This window comes from Nicotiana attenuata, chromosome 8 (genome assembly GCF_001879085.1).
Source record: "Nicotiana attenuata strain UT chromosome 8, NIATTr2, whole genome shotgun sequence".
NCBI lineage: Eukaryota > Viridiplantae > Streptophyta > Magnoliopsida > Solanales > Solanaceae > Nicotiana > Nicotiana attenuata.
In genome coordinates this window covers 28,133,651-28,157,612 of record NC_031996.1, presented here as the reverse complement: position 1 = coordinate 28,157,612, position 23,962 = coordinate 28,133,651, and the positions used below count along the sequence as shown (strand labels likewise).

The window sequence follows — 23,962 nt, the reverse complement described above, 5'->3', positions numbered from 1 at the left end:
TGGATTTTGCTTTGTTCTCTTTTTTTCCCTCTTCGGGTTTTGTTACTTTTTAATTACTTAGATGACATTAAATGGCTTTGTGAAATTTGCAGACTGGAGTTCGATTTCCATACCATACTTTTGAATATTGTTTTCTTAATTCTGTTTTATGACATTTTAGTCTTTAATTAATTGTCTAAACGTATCGTTCATTTTCTATTCACCTATCACAATCACGACTATTAGTGATTTAGCATTTCTACTTCTAAAATAATTGACTAATTGATTATTTTGTTTATTTTTAGGATTTTGGAGTTATGGGATTGTGAAAAAAAAGAAGATTGAAAGATTTAATCATGATTATTTAGTGTATCGATTTAATTGTCTTCTTTTTCCTTGTGTTCTGCCTTTAGATTTGGTTTATTCTCTTCCTTCTTCCTTTTTTATTTTTATTTTCAAGTTTCATATCTTTTTTACTTATTTAAATGACACTAATTTATTTGTGAATGTGCATGCTCGCTCGCACATGTTCTGCATAGTTGTTGGGGCACTCTTAAGTATTTGTAGGAAAATAAATATTATCTGTGTCCTTCGTTTTACATCCTCTACTCTTTAATATGGCAAAACTATTGAAAAGAACATAGTCAAACTGCCCCTTCAATGATTTCATAGCTATGTGCTTTTACTTCTTATTATTACAAGTTTCAGGAGAGAAAAAATATAAGTTTGTTCACTTTCTTCTTAGGTCTTTCGGCAGTATTTTTTTCTTCTCTTTTATTTTCTTCTCATTTTCTTATTATGAATAACATTATTGACCTCTAAATATAATCACTAATGAACATTCATAATTGCAAAATTGAACATTAATTTATCTTCTCTAATTAAGTGGATTGTTCCTTGAGAACTTTGTCATGATAAGAGTACAAAAAATGTGGTACTTTTATTTGAGAATTTTATTTTATTTTTCCTTCTATATTTTATTTAGAATTATTTTCCTATGTCTTACATATTTGTTATTTTTTGAAAATATAAAATCCTCTTCATTTGATATCACTACATTTGCTAAAAACACGTGTTTTACCGCGCGACGCGCGGATTGATTTTAAATAATCTTGGCATGAGTTTAAAACTTGAGTAAATGTATGAAGAGTGCATATGTTGAGTTCTAAGCGTTGATATAAACCATTGTCATTGGTGTGATGCTTGAGTATGTTTTGAAGGTATTTCTTGCCTATGCGCTTAATTTTAAGTTGCTCAAGGACAAGCAAGAGTTTAAGTGTGGGTGGTGATGAATGATGAGAAGTGCATACTTTTGAGTATATTTGCATATTAATTCTTGTGTGAGTCGCGGGAGTTTACGTGATTTTCGAAGTGAAATATACTCATTATGTGTTTCTTATGTATTGGAACGAGTTTGGACGATAAATGATCAAAAGATGACAATTCGACATAAAAAGAAGAGATGGAAAGAATTGGGAGCTCGTCCAATTTCGTGCGTGGCACGAAAATGGACGCGAAAAAGGAGAAAAATGAAGGCACAAAACAACGACGCGAAGCGAAGGCACAGATCGCTTCGCGAACTGGAAAATTGCAAAAGCTGAATCCGCGTCCAAGTTCGAGCGCTGCACGAAAGTTGACGCGCCCTCCAGCTCTCCTATCCAAAGTTGGATTGAAAACTTTCGCCCCTCATCAACCCTAGGTCATATAAATACATCCTAAAACACCACTTTGAAGGTAGAGAAGACTTTAGGGAAGCAATAACACACTAGGAGCAAGGAGGAGAAGGATTCAACTTCACGTTTTTCCCTTTTCGTTCCTCTATTTCCATTATTGGTTATGAATTCTAGTATTGTAGTTTTGCATACTATTATGAATAGCTAATTTGTTATCAAGGGTTTTGATGGAACCTTTTGGAGGATGAATTCTTGTTATGTTTTTATATAATTGAGTCGTTAAATTTCTCTACTTGTTCAACTACGTATTTGTTGTTGTTGATTGAATGACTAGCAATTTACTCTGCCTATTTGGTGTGTATAGCTTTGAAAAGGGTACATATTTAGGTAATTATTGAACAAAATCACTCCTAAAGTATGTGAGGGATCAATGCGGAGGGTTTAAAGGTAGGATTAGGAATAACAAAGCCTTGGTGCGATCTTAGTGGGCGGTGCACTAGTGCCAACTAGCATAGTTCGGAAGAATATGTCTAGTAAACTGTGGTAGTTGCTCGGAAGAGAATTACGACACCCAAGGTACCCACAATCGTTAGAGAATACTTAGGCAAAATTCTAGAAGGCGTAGCCGGAAGGATTCAGAGAATTGGGGAAATCATAACTCTAGACCTCCTTAATCTTGTCTCCATTCCTTATCCTTGTTAATTGATAGTTTTACCGCTTTCTAGTATTTGTTAGTTAATTAGATAAAAATAAACATTATAATCTTTATAATTAGGAAATTTTTTGGACTCGTATTTCTTAGTGATATTGAACAACTGTAGTTAAGCCTTAGTTCTCTATGGGATTCGACTCTGGACTTGTAAACCGAATTATATTTGCAACGATCGCTTAGTCCTTTTTATAAGGCAGAGTTGGGCGTGATCAGAGAAGATCCTAGACAAAGCTCTAGAAGGCTGAAGCGGATAAAGACCACCCTGCAAATCACCAAGAACTAGACGCCTCTTCAGTGAAGGGGCCTGCAAAATGTAATGAGTAGAAGAGAAGATTACTAAACAGTAATATTAATATTGTTGGCACAATATTTGAACTGATAAAAGATTGAATTTGAAATCTAGGATTAAAAGCACATTCCTAAGGATCAGATTGGGAAGAATTGAAACATTTCCCTTATGAGTTACCTTTACCTTTTGTGAATTAGGTAGGTTTACTGTTAAAGGTACAGGAAGAGGGATGAACTCAGAAAAAATAGTGATGTCAAAAGCCATATGTTCAGTAGTACCTGAGTCTAGAATCCAGGAATTAGACTTAATATGAGTGCAACATGAGATAGAGTTGTGTATGCAAGACATGCAGTGTAAAATGGGATTAATTATACTAGTTGTAGGCATATAAATTTTATTAAAATTAAATCCATGAAATAATTTGGACTAAATTTTAAATTCAAGATATTTTGGTCCAAATAAACATATGGTCTAATATAATTGAATTAATTATATAAGTCCAATATATATGGATTAAATATATTATTCTTAATCCACTGGGCTAGCCTATTTAATTAGGCTAAAGTGGTGAGCCCACTTCATTAAGCCCAAGATGTCATCTTCCTAGAGGCCCACTTTGGTGCCACGTGTCAAATGACGTGGCACGCCAAGTCAAATAGAATAGCCAATGGGATCATGCCACGTGTCAAAATGACAAGACATGCCAAGTCAAATTAAAAGGCCAATGAAACCGCGCCACGTGTGTAAGTGACATGTTCTGGCCAATCAAATACGGCCTTGTCACACTTCAATTTGATTGCTCGGAAAGAGTTTGTTCTCATCACAACTCTTCCCTCCCACAACTATAAATAGGGGTCTTCATAACTCAGAAAGACACGAGAAGTTATAACCTGAAGCAAGAGAGAGTTCGTGGATCAAACGTTGCAGATTTCTCTAAAAGCTACAAGCGTTCAAGTGTTCTAAGGATTAAAAGATCAAAACGAAGATTCAAGAACAAGCTGTAAGCCCTTGGATTAATGAATACGTCAAGATCAAGATCAGGCTTCAAGTACTTGGATTAAAATAAAATAAACACAAGATTAAGCTCAAAAGCTCTTTTATTTACTGTTGAAGAGTAGAATCAGAGGATTCATAGAGATTGTAACACTCAAATTATTTGAAATAAAATACTACGATTGTTGCAATATTTTTCGGTCTTGATTTTATTTTTTCGACGCAATTTATTGTCTACAAATTCTAGCACACCCAATGGGACAATCTCTACCCTCATCTCAACTTTTCAATCACCAAAGTTCAAGAACATCAAAATAATTTCAAAGAAATCAACTCTAGTTCAACTTCCACCAAGGCTGCTAATTCTAGGTTCTATGCTGATGTGGAAAACATACTCGAAGTTACGTTTGGAAGCTTTGGACCAGTTACGAGGAGCAAAGCAATCTCGTTAGGACAACAAGAACCCCAAGTGTCGTCCGCATCTACCCCTGTTTTCAGATCTTCATCCTTAAAAGGAGTAAGATCTGACACAAACGCACCTGAAGGAGGAAGCGATGTTGCTGAAAAGATTAAGAAAACTCTTGCTCTGCTTGACCTCTCCGGATTCAAGAACTCTGCTATGAAGGGAGATGATGATGCTTTAAGTGATGGATCCTCTCCACTTACACCGTATAGCATGAGCCATTCAAGAATCAATCTGTGTTACAATCCATGCTACTCCCCATCATCTACAACAATCATGCAAGCCATAGTGACAAATACTTCATCTGTGGAAGAGCAGTTGGCAAGCTTGACGGAAGCAATCGCTGGCTTGACCAAATGCATGCAAAATCAAGATGCTAGAATTGACACGCTAACAGATGATCGCGGCCTACTCCACACTACTATTTAAGCAGCGAGAGAGGGTCGGAGCAGCTTTTACCCGATTTAGGATCGGGATCGAATCCACAGAGAGCTAAAATTTGGAATCGAGTATCTATCTAGTGTAGAGTTGCGTATGTGTTCTTAATTGCACTTCTATTCATTTTTGGGGTTTTTGTTTACTTCTACTATTATCAAACTACAATTGGTAATTGCAACTAAATTATGCTAAGAGTTATAATGCTATGCGTTGTTCAAATAGGTTTAAAAGGCACTAGGGTAGTGACTACCGCCTAAGTGGTCAATTGACGGGTACTTGAATCTAAAGCACGTTTAACATGTTTGGGGAGTATGTTATAACCGTTGCATGACTTTACCCACTCTAAACCTCTCGGTGGTTCGAGTGATTTTGCCCGAATTGGCTTTCTCAAGACCAATTGGGTATGCAAATTTACACAAGCAACTAGGGTTCAATTCGGGTATTACTCTTTCGAGGTCTAACCCTTTAATTGGGGCTATCAATCTCTTGAGTATGCCCCAATTCATTGTTGGACCAATTTCGGAGACTTAGGCTCTCTTTCTCAAGAAGAGCTCAAGTCAAGTCAACACAAACTAGTGTTTGCAACCACTAATTCAGAAATTAACCATGAAATTGACCCAAATAACAAACACCCATAGTCAAATTAGCCCTAAATACAAGACCCATCAATTACCCACACTAGGGTTGAGCCACAACCCTAGCTTGTGGGTCTAGCTACTCATAATTAAAGAAGAAAAGCAAGAAATATATGAAGAAAAGCTCATAATAATTAATCACTAAGTTAAATACAAAGCTTCAATGGTTAAAAGTAGCTAAAATTGCCCAAAATGGCTTAGAAAATCGAACCCACGAGTGCAGCTGCTTCTAAAAACTATCTGATACCCTAAAAATGGAAAAAGAAGCTATTTATACTAGGCTAAAAAATCTGGACAAAAATGCCCCTGCGGGGTTAGTGCGGACCGCACAGAATGGACTGCGGCCGCACTAGGACTCTTGGCTTCAAAATCCAGCTCTCTGAACTCAAGCTCCGCGGACCGCACAGAATGGACTGCGGCCGCGGAGGCTTCTACTGCGGTCCGCGTAAAATGGACTGCGGACAGTGGAGGCTTGAAACACTGAAAATGCAACCTCTTTGTTTCTTGGCTCTGCGGACCGCACTAAATCGACTGCGGCCGCATTGCCTTCAGTGCGGATCGCACAAAACCTTGTGCGGCCGCACTGCCTCTTAGCTTGGAATTTAGCCTCTCTGAATCTCCTAGTGCAGACCGCACAAAGTGGTGTGCGGCCGCACTGGGGCTTGTTTTTGCTTAGCTTGTCTTGTCTTTGGCACTTGTGCAAGTTTCACTCCTTTTGAGCTGATCTTTGACATCTCGTCACTTTGATGATCAAACCTGCAATCAAGTACAACTTGTGAGCCTTTTTGGGACTATTTTGTATGAATTTCTAATCGAAGCATAAGCAAGAAGGAGTATAAAATGCGTCAAAAATCCCTAGTTATCAACTCCCCCAAACTTATGCTTTTGCTTGTCCTCAAGCAAACAAAATAAGACCCACCCCTTAAGAGAATGTCCAAGAAAAATTCCAGCTGTCCTAAAGTGACCTCAACTAGCCTCAATTGGGACTAACAATTGCCCTCAATACACATGAATCATTAACACATTTACTCTTTTAAAACACCATGGATCAAGTGCGACACAAGAGCATCAAGAATTGACGCAACACATCAAAGAACTCTTTTCTATTACTTTGGTCATTGTGGAACCCAACCTCACACATCCTCAACTCTCCCTATGCAAACCTTTAAGATAATGGCACTCAGAACGAAGATAATGGGAATTCACTCATCTCTCTCAAGAAAAAGACACAAGCCCAGCTCTAGGTACCATATGCTTGCCCTTTATGTGAGTATCCACTAATGTAAGGTTCATTCGACTTAAGATCATATATGAAATTTGTGGAGACATTGTGAAGGCTTTTGGTTCAGGGTAGGAAATGTTTTGGTCTAAGTAGGTTCCATCTTCCCTTAAGCACTTCTTTTGATTCATTTGGCATCCATTCACTTGACTCTTTGAGTCATTTCACTTCTTTCTGAGGGGTTAGAGAGACACATTGTCACTCTTTCTTATGCATTTCAGACCTTTTTTCCTTTTTCAACTTTCCACACCTTTCATTCCTTGCTTTTCTTTGAATCCATTTTTATTCTTTTTCACTTTGAACTTTCTTTTTGTCTATTTGCTTTTCTTTCTTTTTCATTGCCTTTCCTTTTCTTCATTTTTGTGCCTTTTTACCACTTTATTGCAATCCTCGTCTCTCCCCCCAAACTTATACTTTTGCCATGTGCTAAAGGAAAGATCGGGTGCCAAGAGAGGGTATTTTTTAAAATGGGTATAGGCTTGTACCATGGTTATTGAAGGAAAGGGTCTAAGGCTCAAAAGGGTTGACTAGGGATCTTATCATTGGTAGGTTATGGGAATGTTTAAGCTATCATTTGGACCAAGGAGAGCCTATAATCATGTCTCAAGTCAAAATTCACTTAGGATTTCGCCTCAACAAACATTCAGGGCAAGTTCTAGACCAATGGCTCGGGACATGGACTTGCAATACGATTACTCACCACACAAGCTATAGGATTGCAAAAGACATAGAGTCGGGGGCCCACAACGACCTTAGATAAAATGTAAGCTCACAATGGTCCCGAAAAACCACTTGATGATTATTGGCCAACACAAGAGTCTCAAGGTCACGACTTTCACCATCCTCAACACAACAAATTTTCTTTGACCATAAGATCAAAGGCAAATGTGCTAGGCCCAGGTGAAGCTTTGCTCGAGGCACCCTTAACTATTAACTACCAAAAACAAAAAAGAAAAATGGACTCAAACCCTTAAGAAGTTTGTCACGCCATCTATCATCGGGAAGAGCCACCCGGTTCACACAACACTCCACCTTTGGAAAGAACCGTGGCATTAAGAAAACCAAAGGCTTATTGCAAATTTCAAAACAAGAAGCTACGAATCACAAATAAGAAGCTAAAAACAAAAAATTTGCAGAAAATAAAATGAATATATACAAGAGGGAATTTTTCGAATATACAATAGATGGGATGAATATCTACAATGTAACATAACTTTATATACAGACCAAAAGTAAAATAAAAGTGCGAGAATTGTAGCTAAATGTTAAAAATATATACAAACCAAAGATGAAAAATCAAGAAAGCATAATAATTGTTAAATATATACAATCATCCAAAATGTAGGGCCTACCCCTTCAAATGAAAGCTGGCATTGTCCCCAATGCCAACTAATCTAAATAAAGCATCAAAAAGAGAGAGGGTTAAGGATATAAGGAAACTCCCTATGGCATGTCTGTCTGCATAGGCTCATGTGTGGTCCCTGGGTCCTCTCTATGCTCGGGAACCTCAGACTGGTTCCCTGTATCCTACTGCTCTACTGCTGGGACCTGGGCCTGAACCTGGACAGGCTCCTGAGATACATCCGGTGGCTGACTGGAGGAAACCTCCGTTGGGTCGGCCAACTGGATGACTGCATCATCTGCTCTGGGAATCATCCTCCTCTTCTTGGCAGGCCTCTGAGACTGCTCCGGCTGTGGATGAACTGCTGGTGCTGGGTCCTGGAGCAATAAGTCTAAAGGCAGGTGATCTGCCTTCAGTCTGTCAACATCCGCTCTCAGCTCCTTCACGGACTCCTTGGGCCCGTGTCTTCCTCAGCTTCTTGTGCTCCCTAGCAAGCTCCTTGAGAGCCTTGCTGTGTGAATCAACTGCCTCAGCAAGCTTCTTCTAGTTGTCGAGGATTTTCTTCTGGTTGTCTAACATCTCCTTAAGAGCATCCTCTATGGACTGTGGAACCTGTGGAGCTGGAGGAGCCGACTGAGCCTCTACAGTGGTGGTCAAAATGGACAACTTGGATGAGGCAGTCTGCATCCAGTTGTTGATACTCATAAGTGCCTGGCTCAATCTGTGGGCAGTAATGGGATGGGCCCGGGAAGATGGAATNGCCTCCCAAGAAGCGCCTGATTTAACGTCGCGGCACGACGCATGTTACCATCCAATCATTTAAAATGAACAACAGCCACCACATGGCTATCATCAAACTTCCCCAAATAGTGCTTGACCCTATGCCCATTCACTCTAATAACTTCCCCACTTTTGTTCTTCAAATCAAGAGCACCAAACGGGGTCACACACGCTACTTCAAATGGTCCGCTCCACTTTGACTTTAGCTTTCCCGGGAACAACCTTAGTCGAGAATTGAATAAGAGCACCAAATCTCCCAACTTGAACTCCTTACCCCGAGTATATTTTTCATGAAGGTATTTCATTTTATCCTTATACAGGGACGAACTAGAGTAGGCATGGAACCTAAATTCATCAAGCTCATTGAGTTGCTCCACCCGAAGATTAGCAGCTATGTCCCAATCAAGATTCAACTTCTTCAAGGCCCACATGGCCTTATGCTCCAACTCCACTGGTAGATGACATGCTTTCCCAAACACCAACTGGTACGGCGACATACCAATTGGAGTCTTGTAAGCGGTCCGATAAGCCTATAGAGCATCAACCAACTTTTTAGACCAATCGGTCCTATTGGCATTGACGGTTTTGGACAAAATGCTCTTGATCTCCCTGTTAGACACTTCAACCTGGCCACTTGCTTGAGGATGATAAGGCGTAGACACTTTGTGGTTGACACCATACTTGGAAAGCAAGGCATCAAAAGCTCTATTACAAAAATGCGATCCTCCATCACTAATAATTGCCCGAGGCGTGCCAAACCTTGTGAAAATGCTCTTCTTTAGAAATGCCACCACACTCCTAGCTTCATTGTTGGGCAAGGCCACGGCCTCAACCCATTTTGAAACATAATCAACCGCTACAAGAATGTATGTGTTTCCACACGAGCTTACAAAAGGGCCCATAAAATCGATACCCTATACATCAAAGATATCAACTTCGAGAATGGTGTTTAGAGGCATCTCATCTTTCTTGGAAATCCCGCCCGCTCGTTGACATTGATCACACCTTTTTACTAGATCACTTGCATCTTTGAACAAGGTTGGCCAATAAAAACCACAACTCAGAACTTTCAAAGTCGTCCTCGCCCCTCCATGATGGCCACCATAGGGGAGGAATGACAAGTCTCTAGGATGCTAAATTGCTCCTCCTCAAGTACACACCTCCGGATCACTCCGTCGGTGCAAATCTTGAACAAGTATGGCTCATCCCAATAGAAGTCCAGACTATCCCGTTTGAGCTTCTTCCTTTGGTTAGAAGAGAGCTCACACGAGATGATGCCAGTCACAAGGAAATTAGCAATGTCCGCAAACTATAGCATATCACTCATCGACACAGAAAGTAGCTGCTCATCGGGAAATGCATCATTGATCTCTAGGCCATCACACGGCCTTCCTTCCTCCTCCAAGCGGGACAAATGATCTGCCACTTGGTTTTCACTACCTTTCTGGTCCACTATCTCCAAATCAAACTCTTGAAGTAATAAGACCCATCGCATCAGTCTGGCTTTGGAGTCTTTCTTTGTCATCAAATATCTAAGAGCTGCATGATCGGTGTGCACTATGACTTTTGCTCCCATAAGATATGGCCAAAATATTTCCATGGCGAACACAATAGCCAACAATTCTTTCTTAGTCACCTTGTAGTTCCTTTGAGCCTCGTTCATAGTCTTGCTCGCATAGTACACTGGATGAAATATTTTGTTCACTCTTTGACCCAAAACTGCCCCAACCGCAACATCACTCGCGTCGCACATGAGCTCGAAAGGCAAGCTCCAATTGGGTGCGTTAATGATCGGGGTGGTTGTCAACTTATGCTTGAGAAGTTCAAAGGCTTGCATACATCTCTCAACAAACACAAACTTTGTATCCTTTTCTAGCAACTTGCAAAGAGGATTCACTACCTTCGAAAAGTCCTTGATAAATCGCCGGTAAAACCCCGCATGCCCAAGAAAACTCCTCACCCCCTTAACAGAAATGGGGGGAGGAAGCCTTGAAATCACCTCTATCTTGGCTTTGTCAACTTCAATCCCATGCTTTGAAATTTTGTTGCCCAATACTATGCCCTTTTCAACTATGAAGTGGCATTTTTCCCAATTTAGCACAAGATTGGTGTCTTCACACCGGGCCAACACTCTATCCAAATTGTTCAAGCACTCGTCGAATGAATCACCCACAACACTGAAGTCGTCCATGAACACCTCTAATATATCTTCCACCATATCGGTGAAAATGGCCATCCTACACCGTTGGAATGTTGTCGGTGCATTGCACAATCCAAAAGGCATCCGAGAGAAAGCAAAGGTGCCATATGGACAAGTAAAGGTTGTCTTCTCTTGATCCTCTTGAGCTATCAAAATTTGATTGTACCTCGAATAACCATCCAAGAAACAATAGAAGCCACGCCCAGCAAGACGATCAAGCATCTGATCTAGGAAAGGCAGTGGGAAGTGATCTTTGCGGGTCACCTTGTTCAGCTTGCGGTAGTCCATGCACACCCTCCATCCGGTCACTGTCCGGGTTGGAATAAGTTCATTATTAGAATTGGTCACCACGGTCATACCACCCTTCTTTGGCATACATTGCACCGGAGAAGTCCATGAGCTGTCAGAGATAGGATACACCACACCAGCATCTAACCACTTGATCACCTCTTTTTTTACAACTTCTTGCATTGCCTCGTTGAGCCTCCTTTGATGTTCCAAGGAGGGTTTTGCATCATCTTCCAGAATAATCTTGTGCATACAGAATGCGGGGCTTATTCCCCGAATATCATCTAGAGTCCATCCAATTGCCTTTTTTTCGCTTTTTGAGCACCGCCAATGTGCGTCAACCTGCATGTTAGTAAGACAAGAGGAAAGAATAACTGGTAAAGTGGAAGGCGTCCTTCTATTTTCAAGATCCAAAGAAAGTTTCCTAGGCTCGTAAGAAAAAGAGCTCATTCCATGTAAAGCATTCACGCACTCCACTCGGCCCGCATCATCATTGACATCCAAATTCAACAATATGGCCTCCAAAGGATCCTCAACATTGATCATTGCACTGGTATCATCAATTATCACAGACGTGACTAAATCCACAAATGAGCATGAAAGACTACCTTTTCATCACCTACCCTGAAAGTGAGTTCCCCTGCTTCCACATCAACTAGAGCCTTCCCCGTAGCAAGGAAAGGTCTTCCCAATATGATCGGTACTTCATAGTCGACCTCACAATCCAAGATCACAAAATCAGCTGGCAAGATAAATTTGTCCACCCGGACAAGCACATCATCAACTATACCCAGTGGTCGCTTCATTGATCTATCCGCCATTTGCGAACTCATGGAAGTTGGCCTTGGTGGCCCAATACTCAAAGTCTTGAAAACTGAATAGGGCATCAAATTGATACTAGCCCCTAGGTCACACAAAGCTTTAGCAAAGTCTGCACTCCCAATAGTGCAAGGGATTGTGAAAGCACCGGGATCCTCCAACTTCGGAGCCATTGAATGCACTATAGCACTAACTTGGTGGGTTATCTTGATAGTCTCGCAGTCCATGGATCTTTTCTTTGTAACCAAATCTTTCATGAATTTGGCATAGCCAGGCATTTGCTCCAAAGCCTCTACCAAAGGCACATTGATAGATAGGCTCTTCATCATGTCAATGAACTTTTTAAACTGATTCTAATTCTTTTGCTTGGATAACCTTTGAGGATAAGGTGGAGGTGGCCTTGGCAAAGGAGCCTTGGCTTTTGGCACAACCGGCTCCGGCATGTCAATCACGTGTTCCCTAGACGGGTTCACAGCATAACATGATTGTTGTAACCGCCATAACATGATTGTTTCCGCCCTTTGGGTTCACTACCGTATCACTTGGTAGAGCACCCTTCGGGCGAGTATTCAATGATTGAGAGATTTGGCCTAATTGCACCTCCAAGTTTCTGATAGAAGGTATTGTGGGAAGCCAATTGTGCATCCGAATCCGCATTCTTCTTCATCATCTGTTCGAACATCATTTCAATTCTACCCATATCATTGTTGGAAGAACTAGGACCTTGAGAAGGAAATGTGGGTAGATTGTTCGGTTGTTGGTACATTGGGGGCCTTTGAAAGCCTTGCCCCCGGTTTCCTTGGTTTCCATTATTCCATCCACCTTGATTATTGTTGCCACTCCAATTGTTGTTATTACCATTCCAATTCCCTTGGTTGCCTTGAATGTTGTTCTGATTGCCCAGGTTGTTATTTTGGTTGTTGTTCCCCTAATTACCACTATTTTGTTGTTGATTGCCCTAATTGCCTTGAGGTCTCCACTGTTGTTGGTTTGAAGTGTTGCCCCGTTGGCCTTGATAGTTATTCACATATTGAACCTCTTCACTTTGTTCATCATAGCCATCATTTTGAAACCTATCACAATCATCATCAAATTGCTCAGAATTCCCTTGGTTTTGTTGCCTTATTTGCCTTCTCTTGTTGACAAGCATATTAACACCCTCCATGGCATTCACTTGGCGAGAATTTTGGACTTGTTGCAACTGTGCCTTAGCCAATTGGTTCATAGTAGTTGTCAACTCCGCTATAGCTTACCCATGGTCATGTAATTCCTTATGCAAATGAATAACCGTAGGGTCACCTTGAGGAACATTGGCTCTACTTTGCCATGCGAAGGATGTATCCGCCATCTCATCAAGAATGGCACAAGCTTCATCATACGTCAATTTCATAAAATTACCCCCAGCAAGTTGATTCACTATGCATTGATTTGTAGTGTTGATGCCCCGGTAGAAAGTTTGTTGCAACATATTCTCCGTCATGTCATCATTGGGGCATTCCTTCACCATACTTTTATATCGCTCCCAAATCTCATGCAAAGGTTCCGTGGGCTCTTGCTGGAAGGCCAATATCTCATCTCGAAGTGCCACCATGTGCCCGGGTGAGAAAAATTTAGCAATAAACTTATCCGCCAACTCATCCTAAGTTGTGATGGAATGGTTGGGAAGTCTCTCGAGTCAATCTAATGCTTTCCCCCGAAGTGAGAATGGGAAAAGCCTCAACCTAAGAACATCCTCGGACACATTCGTCTACTTGCTCCCCCAACATGTATCCACGAAGCCCTTGAGATGTTTGTAGGCATTTTGATCTGCAGCGCCCGTGAAATACCCACGCTGCTCAAGTAAGGTCAACATCACATTGGTTATCTGAAAATTGCCCGCTCGAATTCTGGGTGGGACAATAGCACTTGCATAGCCTTGGTTCAGGAGCACCCGAGGAACCGCTCTTGGAGGTGGTGGAGGAGGGTCTGGAACATTGTCATTAGCATTGGCCTGGCGGCCTCTACGTTGTCCTTGAGGTACAAGAGGCACCTCTTCTTCTCCAATGTCATCTACCTCCTCCCCCGCATTCACATTTCCAAGAGGGTCATTAGCATTTAAAGCAATTTTGGTACCGAAGTATTGACACACACAAATTAGTTACAAGAAGGAAAGAAGAACAAAACACAAATCTAACTAAATAGATAGCCAAAACCGTTAGCTCCCCGGCAACGGCGCCAAAAAGTGATCGCGGCCTACTCCGCGCTACTATTTAAGCAGCGAGAGAGGGTCGGAGCAGCTTTTACCCGATTTAGGGTCGGGATCGAATCCACAGAGAGCTAGAATTTGGAATCGAGTATCTATCTAGTGTAGAGTTGCGTATGTGTTCTTAATCGCACTTCTATTCATTTTTTGGGTTTTTGTTTACTTCTACTATTATCAAACTACAATTGGTAATTGTAACTAAATTATGCTAAGAGTTATAATGCTATGCATTGTTCAAATAGGTTTAAAAGGCACTAGGGTAGTGACTACCGCCTAGGTGGTCAATTGACGGGTACTTGAATCTAAAGCACATTTGACATGTTTGAGGAGTATGTTATAACCGTTGCACGACTTTACCCACTCTACACCTCTCGGTGGTTCGAGTGATTTTGCCCGAATTGGCTTTCTCAAGACCAATCGGGTATGTAAATTTGCACAAGCAACTAGGGTTCAATTCGGGTATTACACTCTCGAGGTTTAACCCTTTAATTGGGGCTATCAATCTCTTAAGTACGCCCCAATTCATTGTTGGACCAATTTCGGAGACTTGGGCTCTCTTTCTCAAGAAGAGCTCAAGTCAAGTCAACACAAACTAAATTTTGCAACCACTAATTCAGAAATTAACCATGAAATTGACCCAAATAACAAACGCCCATAGTCAAATTAGCCCTTAAATACAAGACCCATCAATTACCCACACTAGGGTTGAGCCACAACCCTAGCTTATGGGTCTAGCTACTCATAATTAAAGAAGAAAAGCAAGAAATAGATGAAGAAAAGCTCATAATAATTAATCACTAAGTTAAATACAAAGATTCAATGGTTAAAAGTAGCTAAAATTTCCCAAAATGGCTTAGAAAATCGAACCCACGAGTGCAGCTGCTTCTAAAAACTATCTGATACCCTAAAAATGGAAAAAGAAGCTATTTATACTAGGCTGAAAAATCTGGACAAAAATGTCCCTGCGGGGTTAGTACGGACCGCACAGAATGGACTGCGGCCGCACTAGGACTCTTGGCTTCAAAATCCAGCTCTCTGAACTCAGGCTCCGCGGACCGTTTAGAATGGACTGCGGCCGCGGAGGCTTCTAGTGGCGGTCCACGTAAATTGGACTGCTGACCGCGGAGGCTTGAAACTCTGAAAATGAAACCTCTTTGATTCTTGGCTCTGCGGACCGCACTAAATCGACTGCGGCTGCATTGCCTTCAGTGCGGACTGCACAAAACCTTGTGCGGCCGCACTGCCTCTTAGCTTGGAATTTAGCCTCTCTGAATCTCCTAGTGCGGACCGCACTGGGCTTGTTTTTGCTAAGCTTGTCTTGTCTTTGGCACTTGTGCAAGTTTCACTCCTTTTGAGCTGATCTTTGACATCTCGTCGCTTGATGATCCAACCTGCAATCAAGTACAACTTGTGAGCCTTTTTGGGACTATTTTGTATGAATTTCTAATCGAAGCATAAGCAAGAAGGAGTATAAAATACATCAAAATTCCTAGTTATCAACAGACAGGGTGGGAATCTTGATGGAAGAAGAATCCACCCATGCACCTTGCAAACTCCCAGTTCAAGAGATTGATCCTCCCCCATGATAAGTTGCATCCACTAAGGAAATTCCAGTCTCTTCGGAAGGGATGATTCCAATAAATCAACTAAAGGAGTTCATTGAAGGGACTATAAAAAACAAATATGAAGTTGCTTCCAAGTCCTCCTTTACCTACGCAAAGCCGTACACTTCAAGGATCGATATGTTGAAGATGTCTGCTGGATATCAACCTCCAAAATTTCAACAACTTGATGGCAAAGGCAATCCAAAGCAACATGTGCCGCACTTCGTTGAGACATGCAACAATGCTGGGACTTATGGAGATTACCTCGTCAAGCAGTTTGTCCACTCATTAAAAGGAAATGCTTTTGATTAGTATATAGACCTCGAGGCTGGATCTGTTGATAGCTGGGATCAACTAGAGGAAGAATTCCTCAAACGCTTTTATAGCACGAGACGTAATATGAGTATGATAGAACTTACAAATACTTGTCAACGAAAGGGTGAACCAATTATCAACTATATCAATCATTGGAGGAATGCAAGCCTCAACTGCAAAGACAGTGATACAAGTCAGATGAGCACGCTTAATGAGGATGATTTTCTAGTCAATAGCATAGCATTGGAGCGCTTCAAATGAGTCAAGATCAAGAAGGCTATATTGGCAATTTACCTATTTAGGCTAGTCTTATAATTTAGGTCTACTTAGCTTCCTTACTAGCCAAAGGGTATTTTAGTCATCTAGCCTAAATAACACTCTAGTATAAATAGTCCCTTCCTCTCATTTTGAAAGGAAGCTTTCGATGATGGATTGATAAACAAAGACCAAACCTTGAGAGGTTTAGGGTATCTTTTATGTCTCTTTATTTACCATGTTTTTAGATTATCTATGTTAGTTTTATCATGTATGAGTTCATGTTCATACTCTTGGATTATCTTTTGTATTTGAATGTTAATTCATTGTTCTAGTTGGTATATCTTCTAGGGGCTTTGGATTGCATTCTTTACTTAGCTTGATCCGTATTTCTTATTAGTGTTCTTCCTCGATTAGTATTTATCAATGTAAATTCAAGGGGTCTAACTAGTTCATAGTTAGGTTCTTGTCTTTCTCTATTTTAAACTATAATCTTCTATCTTTTCTATTCCATGTATTTTTGCATTATCCGTGTTTTCGATACAATTCCGTATCATTTTGGTATCAAAGCGCAGAGGTTTTGGATTGTTCTATCAATCTTTGGGTCTTTGTGTTGATTATCAACAAATCAAAAAATCAAAAAAAAATTGAAAAATTCCAAAAATAGAATTGTTACTGTTCATCCGTTGTTTTTGGTTCCCAGAAATAGAAACATAGCTTTGTTGGTCCCTGTTTCATTTAGATACTTCATTTCATTGTTCTCATGTCGATTTTGGTTCTCAAATTTGTGATTCCTTCATTTTCTGAGTTTGAGCTACTAATTTGAGCTAAAAATTCGAGTTTCGCCTAAATCTAAGTCACAAATTTTTGAGAACCCGTCTGTGCCGAGTTCGCGAGAAGCTAGGTTTTTGCTTCGTAGTCAAAATTTCGAGTTCGAATTCGTTTCGGTCTTCGAGATTCTTGTTGGAAACACTAAGACGAAGCTGCAATGGAAGGTTTATTTCGATTTGAACTGATTTTCTAGGTTTTTGGGTTCGAAACTTGTACTGATTGTTCGACGAAGAAGACGAACTTATGTCTTCTGATTTTGCGGCTGTTTTTCGAATTCATCACTGGGGTTTGGTATTGTGGTTGATTAGAGTTATCATTTCAAGTTTGAAGTCATTTGGTGAAGGTTTGAGTGAGATTGAACCGAAAATTGTGAGTCAAGCTCGAAGAACACCAACTGCAAATTTGAAGAGCTTTGCGGACGATTCGAGCAGCTGAGGAAACGTCGCCACGATTTAGGTTTGATTTTCCTGAGTTTTAAACCTAGCGTTAATTCTGGAATTTTTGAAAGTTTGAGGAAGAATGTTGGATTCTGTTGAGAGTTGTGTAATTATGTTGATTATATGTATACTGTTATGTGTTAGTTGTATGTTACTTCTTAGAGTAGTTAAATGAGTAGTTAGTGGCCAGCTCAGCATTAGCTGTTACACACGTGTATATATTCACAACAATAATGAGAAAGACCAAGCTTTCCATTTTCTGCATCTTCTGCTCTCATTTCTAATGAACTCTCTCTCTCTCAGAATCTTCTAGAACGACTCCATTGGAGCTCAATATCGAGCTTCAAGCTCACATCCAAGTCAGAACTTAACATGGTATCAGAGCAAGGGAAGCTCATCCTCGATTATCTGTCTTCGTCTTCGTTCATTTTGCTCAATTTCTTTTTCTCATAATTCTGCTTCTTCAATCAAATCGATTTTGCCCTAGTTTCTTCAAATTGCAAAATCGACAGTCAATTCTTCAATTTTATGCTGGTGTTAGTATATAACACAACAAAGTTCTATACTCATGACCATATTAGATCAAGAAAATACATCTGTTGGTGCTACTGCTGTTCCAGCTGCGACGAACATCGGAATAGATCCAAGTGATCCTCTTTATCTGCATCTGTCAGATAATCCTGGAGCAATGCTCATTTCAGTTCCTTTTAGTGGAATTGGATACAGGTCTTGGAGGCGCAGTGTAATGCGTGGTCTATCCTTAAAAAACAAGCTAGGTTTCATAAGTGGAGAACGTAAGCCACCGGAGCCTCAATCTCAGAGATTCGGACAATGGGAGCGATGAGATGATATGGTAACGTCTTGGATTCTAAATTCACTTTCTAAAGATATCGCGGATAGTGTGGAATATGCTAACAATGTTGTTGAGCTGTGGAAGGAATCAGAGGAAATTGAGTGAAGCAATGTGCTACAAGGGATATACTCACTCTATGTATGACTATTCAATTTTTTACAAGAAAACAACTGAGTCAATAATATATGTGGCAGTATATGCTGATGATGTAATACTGACAGGCACTAACAAAGAAGAAATAGAAGAACTGAAGGGATTCCTACATGAAAGCTTCAAGATCAAAGACTTGGGCAAACTCCACTACTTTCTGGGGCTGGAAATATTGTATAAAGCTTATGGAATTGTAATCACACAGAAGAAATTTATGCTTGATTTACTGAAAGAATACAACTGCATGGATTATAGCAGTCTTGCTTCACCACTTGATCTATCAGTGAAGTTGAGAGCCGAAGAGGGGATTGCATTACCTGATCCCACTTACTATAGAAAATTGGTTGGAAAATTGAATTTTCTCACCAACACAAGAATAGACATAGCCTACAGTGTACAACACCTCAGCCAATTCATGCAAGACCCAAGAGAACCCCACCTGAAAGCAGCCTTTCACCTGCTGAGATACTTGAAGGGTGATCCCTCAATGGGACTATTCATGTCACATGATCCAACATATAATGTTAGAGCCTATTGTGACTCTGATTGGGCTGCTTGCCCATATTCAAGGAAATCAGTGAGTGGGTACTTAGTTCTACTAGGGAATAGCCCAATATGTTGGAAATCTAATAAGCAAGAGACAATTTCATTGTCATCAGTAGAGGTAGAGTACATGGCACTCAGAAAAGTAGTTGGGGAGCTGGTGTGGCTATGCAGATTATTTGAAGAACTCAATATGCCCTTTAACAAACCAGTAGAAGTCTTTTGTGACAGCCAATCAGCCCTACATATAGCACGAAATCCTATGTTTCATGAGCGAACAAAACACATTGAAGTGGACTGTCACTTTGTCAGAAGCAAGTTACAAGAGGGTTGATCTCACTTCAGCATGTAGCAACAGACAATCAGTTGGATGATGTCCTTACCAAGGTCCTAACATGAGTGAAACATTCAGCAACATTGCGCAAGTTGGCAGTGTACATAACACCTCCAACTTGAGGGGGGGGGGGGGTGTTGAGAGTTATGTAATTATGTTGATTATATGTATATTTTTATGTGTTAGTTGTTAGAGTAGTGTTAGTTGAGTAGTTAGTGGCCAGCTCAGCATTAGCTGTTACACACGTGTATATATTCACAACAGTAATGAGAAAAACCAAGCTTTCCATTTTGTGCATCTTCTGCTCTCATTTCTGATGAACTCTCTCTCTCTCTCTCTCTCCCTCTCTCTCTCTCTCTCTCTTCTAGAACGACTCCATTGGAGCTCAATATCGAGCTTCAAGCTCACATCCAAGTCAAAACTTAACAGATTCTACTACTGAAATTTTTGAGAGTTCAGTTTGAAGTTCTCTTTTCAAAACTTTTTGTTTTGTTGAAGTTTTCCACTATTTGTGGAATGTTGAGGAGTAAATTGAAGCTGAAATTCTCCTAGTTTGTTGCATTGATTTGAAGAAGGAAATTGATTGAGTTTGTTTTAGATGCTTTTGAGTTCGACAACTTCTCCTGTTTGTCTTAAACTGAATCGTTTGAGTTTTAACTGGTTGTTAGCTGCTGCAAGTTTGAAAATCCATCTTTGGGTTGCGATTTGAGATTGATTACTCGAATTATGAACTGAAAACTCATTGAGTTGAATTTTGAGAATGACTCGAGGTTGTTATTGGTTTTAACTGCTTCTTTGAAGTTCTTATTTTGAAATTCGATTGGGAAATGACTTGGAAGAGATTTGTTTGATTTTAAAGTTGATTTCTCTGAATGTCGAATGGAAATTTATCCTTTCGTGCTGTTCCAATCAAGCTAGCTACTGCAATTATGGGTTGCATAGACTATTTCCTGCAGCTTGAGTTCTCTGTCCAGTTGAGAGAACTTGCAGTACTTTCCCAGTTGCTTCATATTGTTGAAGAGCATTGCAGTTTATAGTGATTCCTTGCACCAGTTGAGCTACCATTCTGCACTATTTTCAGCTGCTTTTTTCTGCAACAATTATGAATAGTATTTGCAGCAATTCAGTACACTGTTTGCACCAGTTAATTGCAGGTTTGACCAGCTTTGAGATGAAGTTTTGAGCTGCAGTTTTGGCCTAGTTCCAGTTGCAGTTTCTGCCTGGTTTTCAGGGATTGGAAACCTACTGTTTTGTGGCTAATTGTTCTCCAATTAGCTGCAGTCGTGGAACAGTCTCTATCAGAGGTTCGAGCAATTTGCAGAGCCTTGTTTGTCTGCCCTGTTTGAGCTGTAGAACAGTCTATTAGAGGGTGTTTAACTACTGAGCTTCAGTTAGTTGTTGTTTCTTCCTAGTTGGTATTGGTCTATTTTGAAAAGGGTGTCAACAGTCTGCAGTTTTGCCAGCATTTGTGAATCTATCCAGAGTTACAGATTTGGCCATTCTTTGCAAATCTGACCAGTGTTACAAGAATAGCCAATTTTTACGAATATGACCAAAATTTGACGAAATGTCTAGCTTTGTAGTTTCTTTTATTTTCTTTCTTTTCAATTTGTAGTAATCTAAACTCTTAACTAGATTAACTTCATATTAGTTCATATTGAGTTTATTTCTAGTTTCTTTATGTGCTTTGCTTATTTCGTGCCAATTTTTCGTGCTTTTCTCTTTTAATTTCGTTGTGAATTCTTTGGCTCAAGTCCATTAGCTTTAGTTGTTCTTTCCTTGGTGTCACATACATTCCATTCCGAACCGATGCTGGATTGCCTACTTGGATTGATTTGAGAATGTTGGTTGTGGAGAGAACTTTTAGATACCCTTGTAAGAAAAAAGGCTTGAGTGGTGAGTTCAGTTGAGCGAGGTCGCAAAAGCCTTTGACCTTTGAGTGTAAACACGAGTGTTGAGTGACATATATATTGAAAGATATATTAAGGGAGTGAATTGGGAGGTCCTATTTTTACTAACCGACTTTCTTTTTAAGTTTTATTTTGTGGGTACAAGGAGTCACAAGGAAGGTATGGATGGTTATTGGGGTTCATCTCATGGGACTAATTGTGCTACTCCAAGTATTGAAATATTTTATGATAAAAGTGGGAGAAAGATAAATTTGATGCATTATGAAGAGAATGTAGAAGGCTATGATGGTTGCTTGGTTGCTATAAGTAATCAGTATGCGACCAACTTTATTACTTCTTCCTATGTTGAATGGTTGGGATTGAGTTGTATTTCAAGGGAATCGCCTTATAAATTTTGGGGTGAGCGAGTTGATAGAGGTGTGATGGTTACTATAACCAAAGGAGACTTTAAAGAAGTGGTTTGGTGTGATGTATATCCTATGAAGTATTTCCATGTACGATTGGGAAAGCCTTGGTTTCTTGATCATAATCTTCCAATTGATGTAAAGTGGAATAGGTATGTGGTTGATAAAAATAGAAGGGTGCATACTTTCATTCCTAAATACTTTGAGGATAAGTTGGTGGCAAGGCAAGATAGTGGATATGGAGTTTGGAGTGAAAATCAATTCACAAGTCCTCCTCCTAGTCCAAGTGGAGTTTATGATGCTTATACTATGTCAAGCCCAATTGTGTCTTTTGACACTTGTTACAATGCACCTTACACTTATCCACCAACCCACTATCAACACCAACTACAACCCCCAACCACACTTCAACCACCACAAGTACATTAACTACTACCTTATCAACCTTCACCACAACCTAGACCACCACTAACTTTACCTCCACAACATATGCCTCAAGCACCACCAATGAGGGATAATCTCCCTCCTCCACCATCCATACCACCTCAAGAGCCTCGAATGATTAACAACCCACTTTTCACCATGATCATGAGACCACCTTTAATGAGTTGGACAATATCCAACAAGTTTTCAGTGACGAATATAAGGGGGATGAAGTGAACCAAAGGGGAAGAGGCCAAATCAGGGAGAGAAAAGTAACAACTCTAGAGTGGAAAAAGGAGAGAAAACGTGGAGTGAAGTGAGTGAGTTGTCATAAGAAAAGAGTAAAGAGCTTGAAAATAAAATGAGAGAAAAGAAAGAGAGAAAACCAAAAGAGAGTGGGGATTTTCCTTATTCTAATGTCATTAACCTTTTTTCTTTCTCTAGCTGCTTTGTATCTTGTGTAGGGAATTTTGAAGATGAGCCATCAAATGAAGTTCAATCCACTTTGAAGAGTTTGGAAGAAGACCAATCTACCTTTTTAAGAGGACTTATGGAATTAAATGAGAAAGTGCAAGGTAAAGAAAATACATTAGACGAGCTTCAAGATAAAATAGCTTATCCTTCTACTCTTGCTAGTTTAGTTGATTGTGGTGACACTTTGAGTTTGACCGATAGCTATGACATTGATGAGTTTGATATTTCTTTAACTTGTGATGAGAAAAATAATTGTGGCTTGCAACTAGCTAAGAGTTCTTGTGCATTATTGGATGATCGTAGTTCCTTGTTTAATGACTCTTTAGCTAGTGATGATGTTGAGTCTTATGATAAACCACCTTTATGGGATGATGAATGTGATAATTCTTTTGACTCTACTTTAACTTTGTTGGAAGAAAGTTTTGAACTTTATGAAGAAATGAGTCAAGAAGAATGTGTTGATGAATTCTTTGATTCGATTTCCATTCCTTTGGAAGAAAGATTCAATTTTATGATGAAATGAGCAAATGTGAATATGGTGATGACTTGGTTGAGAGTAAAAAGGAAAGTAAAGTTTTTGATGCTAGCACTCGTATTAGTTGCTTTACTAATTTTATTCCTACTTTTGAAAGAACATTCTCGTTAGATTTTGCTAATGCTTCTATGAAAAAAGGTAAGAATGCTTCTTTTGATGTTTTGAATAATAATTGTGAGCAAAAAGAACATAAATTTATGGATGGATTATTTTGTGAAGGTTCAACAAGAGAAAGTTGCTAAGGGTAAGGAAAGCCTTAAACTACACTTCGGCATATTATTTGTCAAGAGCTTTTTCTTTTGCCCAAAATCAAGAATGGTATGTACATTTGGCTTATGCTTATCTTGTGTTTAGCTAAGGCCATTGAGGTAAAGATTCATAACTTTGAATATTTTGATATTCTCTATATGGTGATTCATGATGTTGGCTTATTTCTTAAGTTGCCATGTGAATTTGTTGTTGGAAAGTATGTGGATACTTGGGGATTAAAGTTTTTTTTTCTGACCCCGGAGTTATTTCTTGCTATGGTATAGTGTCTTTCTATGGATTGGAGAGTATAGCTTCTTATGACACTTGGTTATACCATAAAAGTGTGCACTTTGTTGAGTCCTTTACAAGATTGTGGTTTTATTGGAGGCATGAGACTTTATCTTTTCTTGATTATTCTCATAAGTTTTATTTTTCTTGTAGTCAAGTTTGTGCCATTTGTGTTGAAGATGTATTCTTTATAGATTATGACACTTGACTATATCATAAGAGTGT

General features: G+C 39.7%; 1 protein-coding gene across 1 annotated transcript; it reads left to right on the top strand.

Moving 5' to 3' along the window:
* On the top strand, positions 18,492-19,454 carry LOC109231600 (uncharacterized mitochondrial protein AtMg00810-like). The gene has a single exon (XM_019397251.1). The coding sequence runs from the start codon at positions 18,492-18,494 to the stop codon at positions 19,452-19,454; it is 963 nt and encodes a 320-aa protein (XP_019252796.1).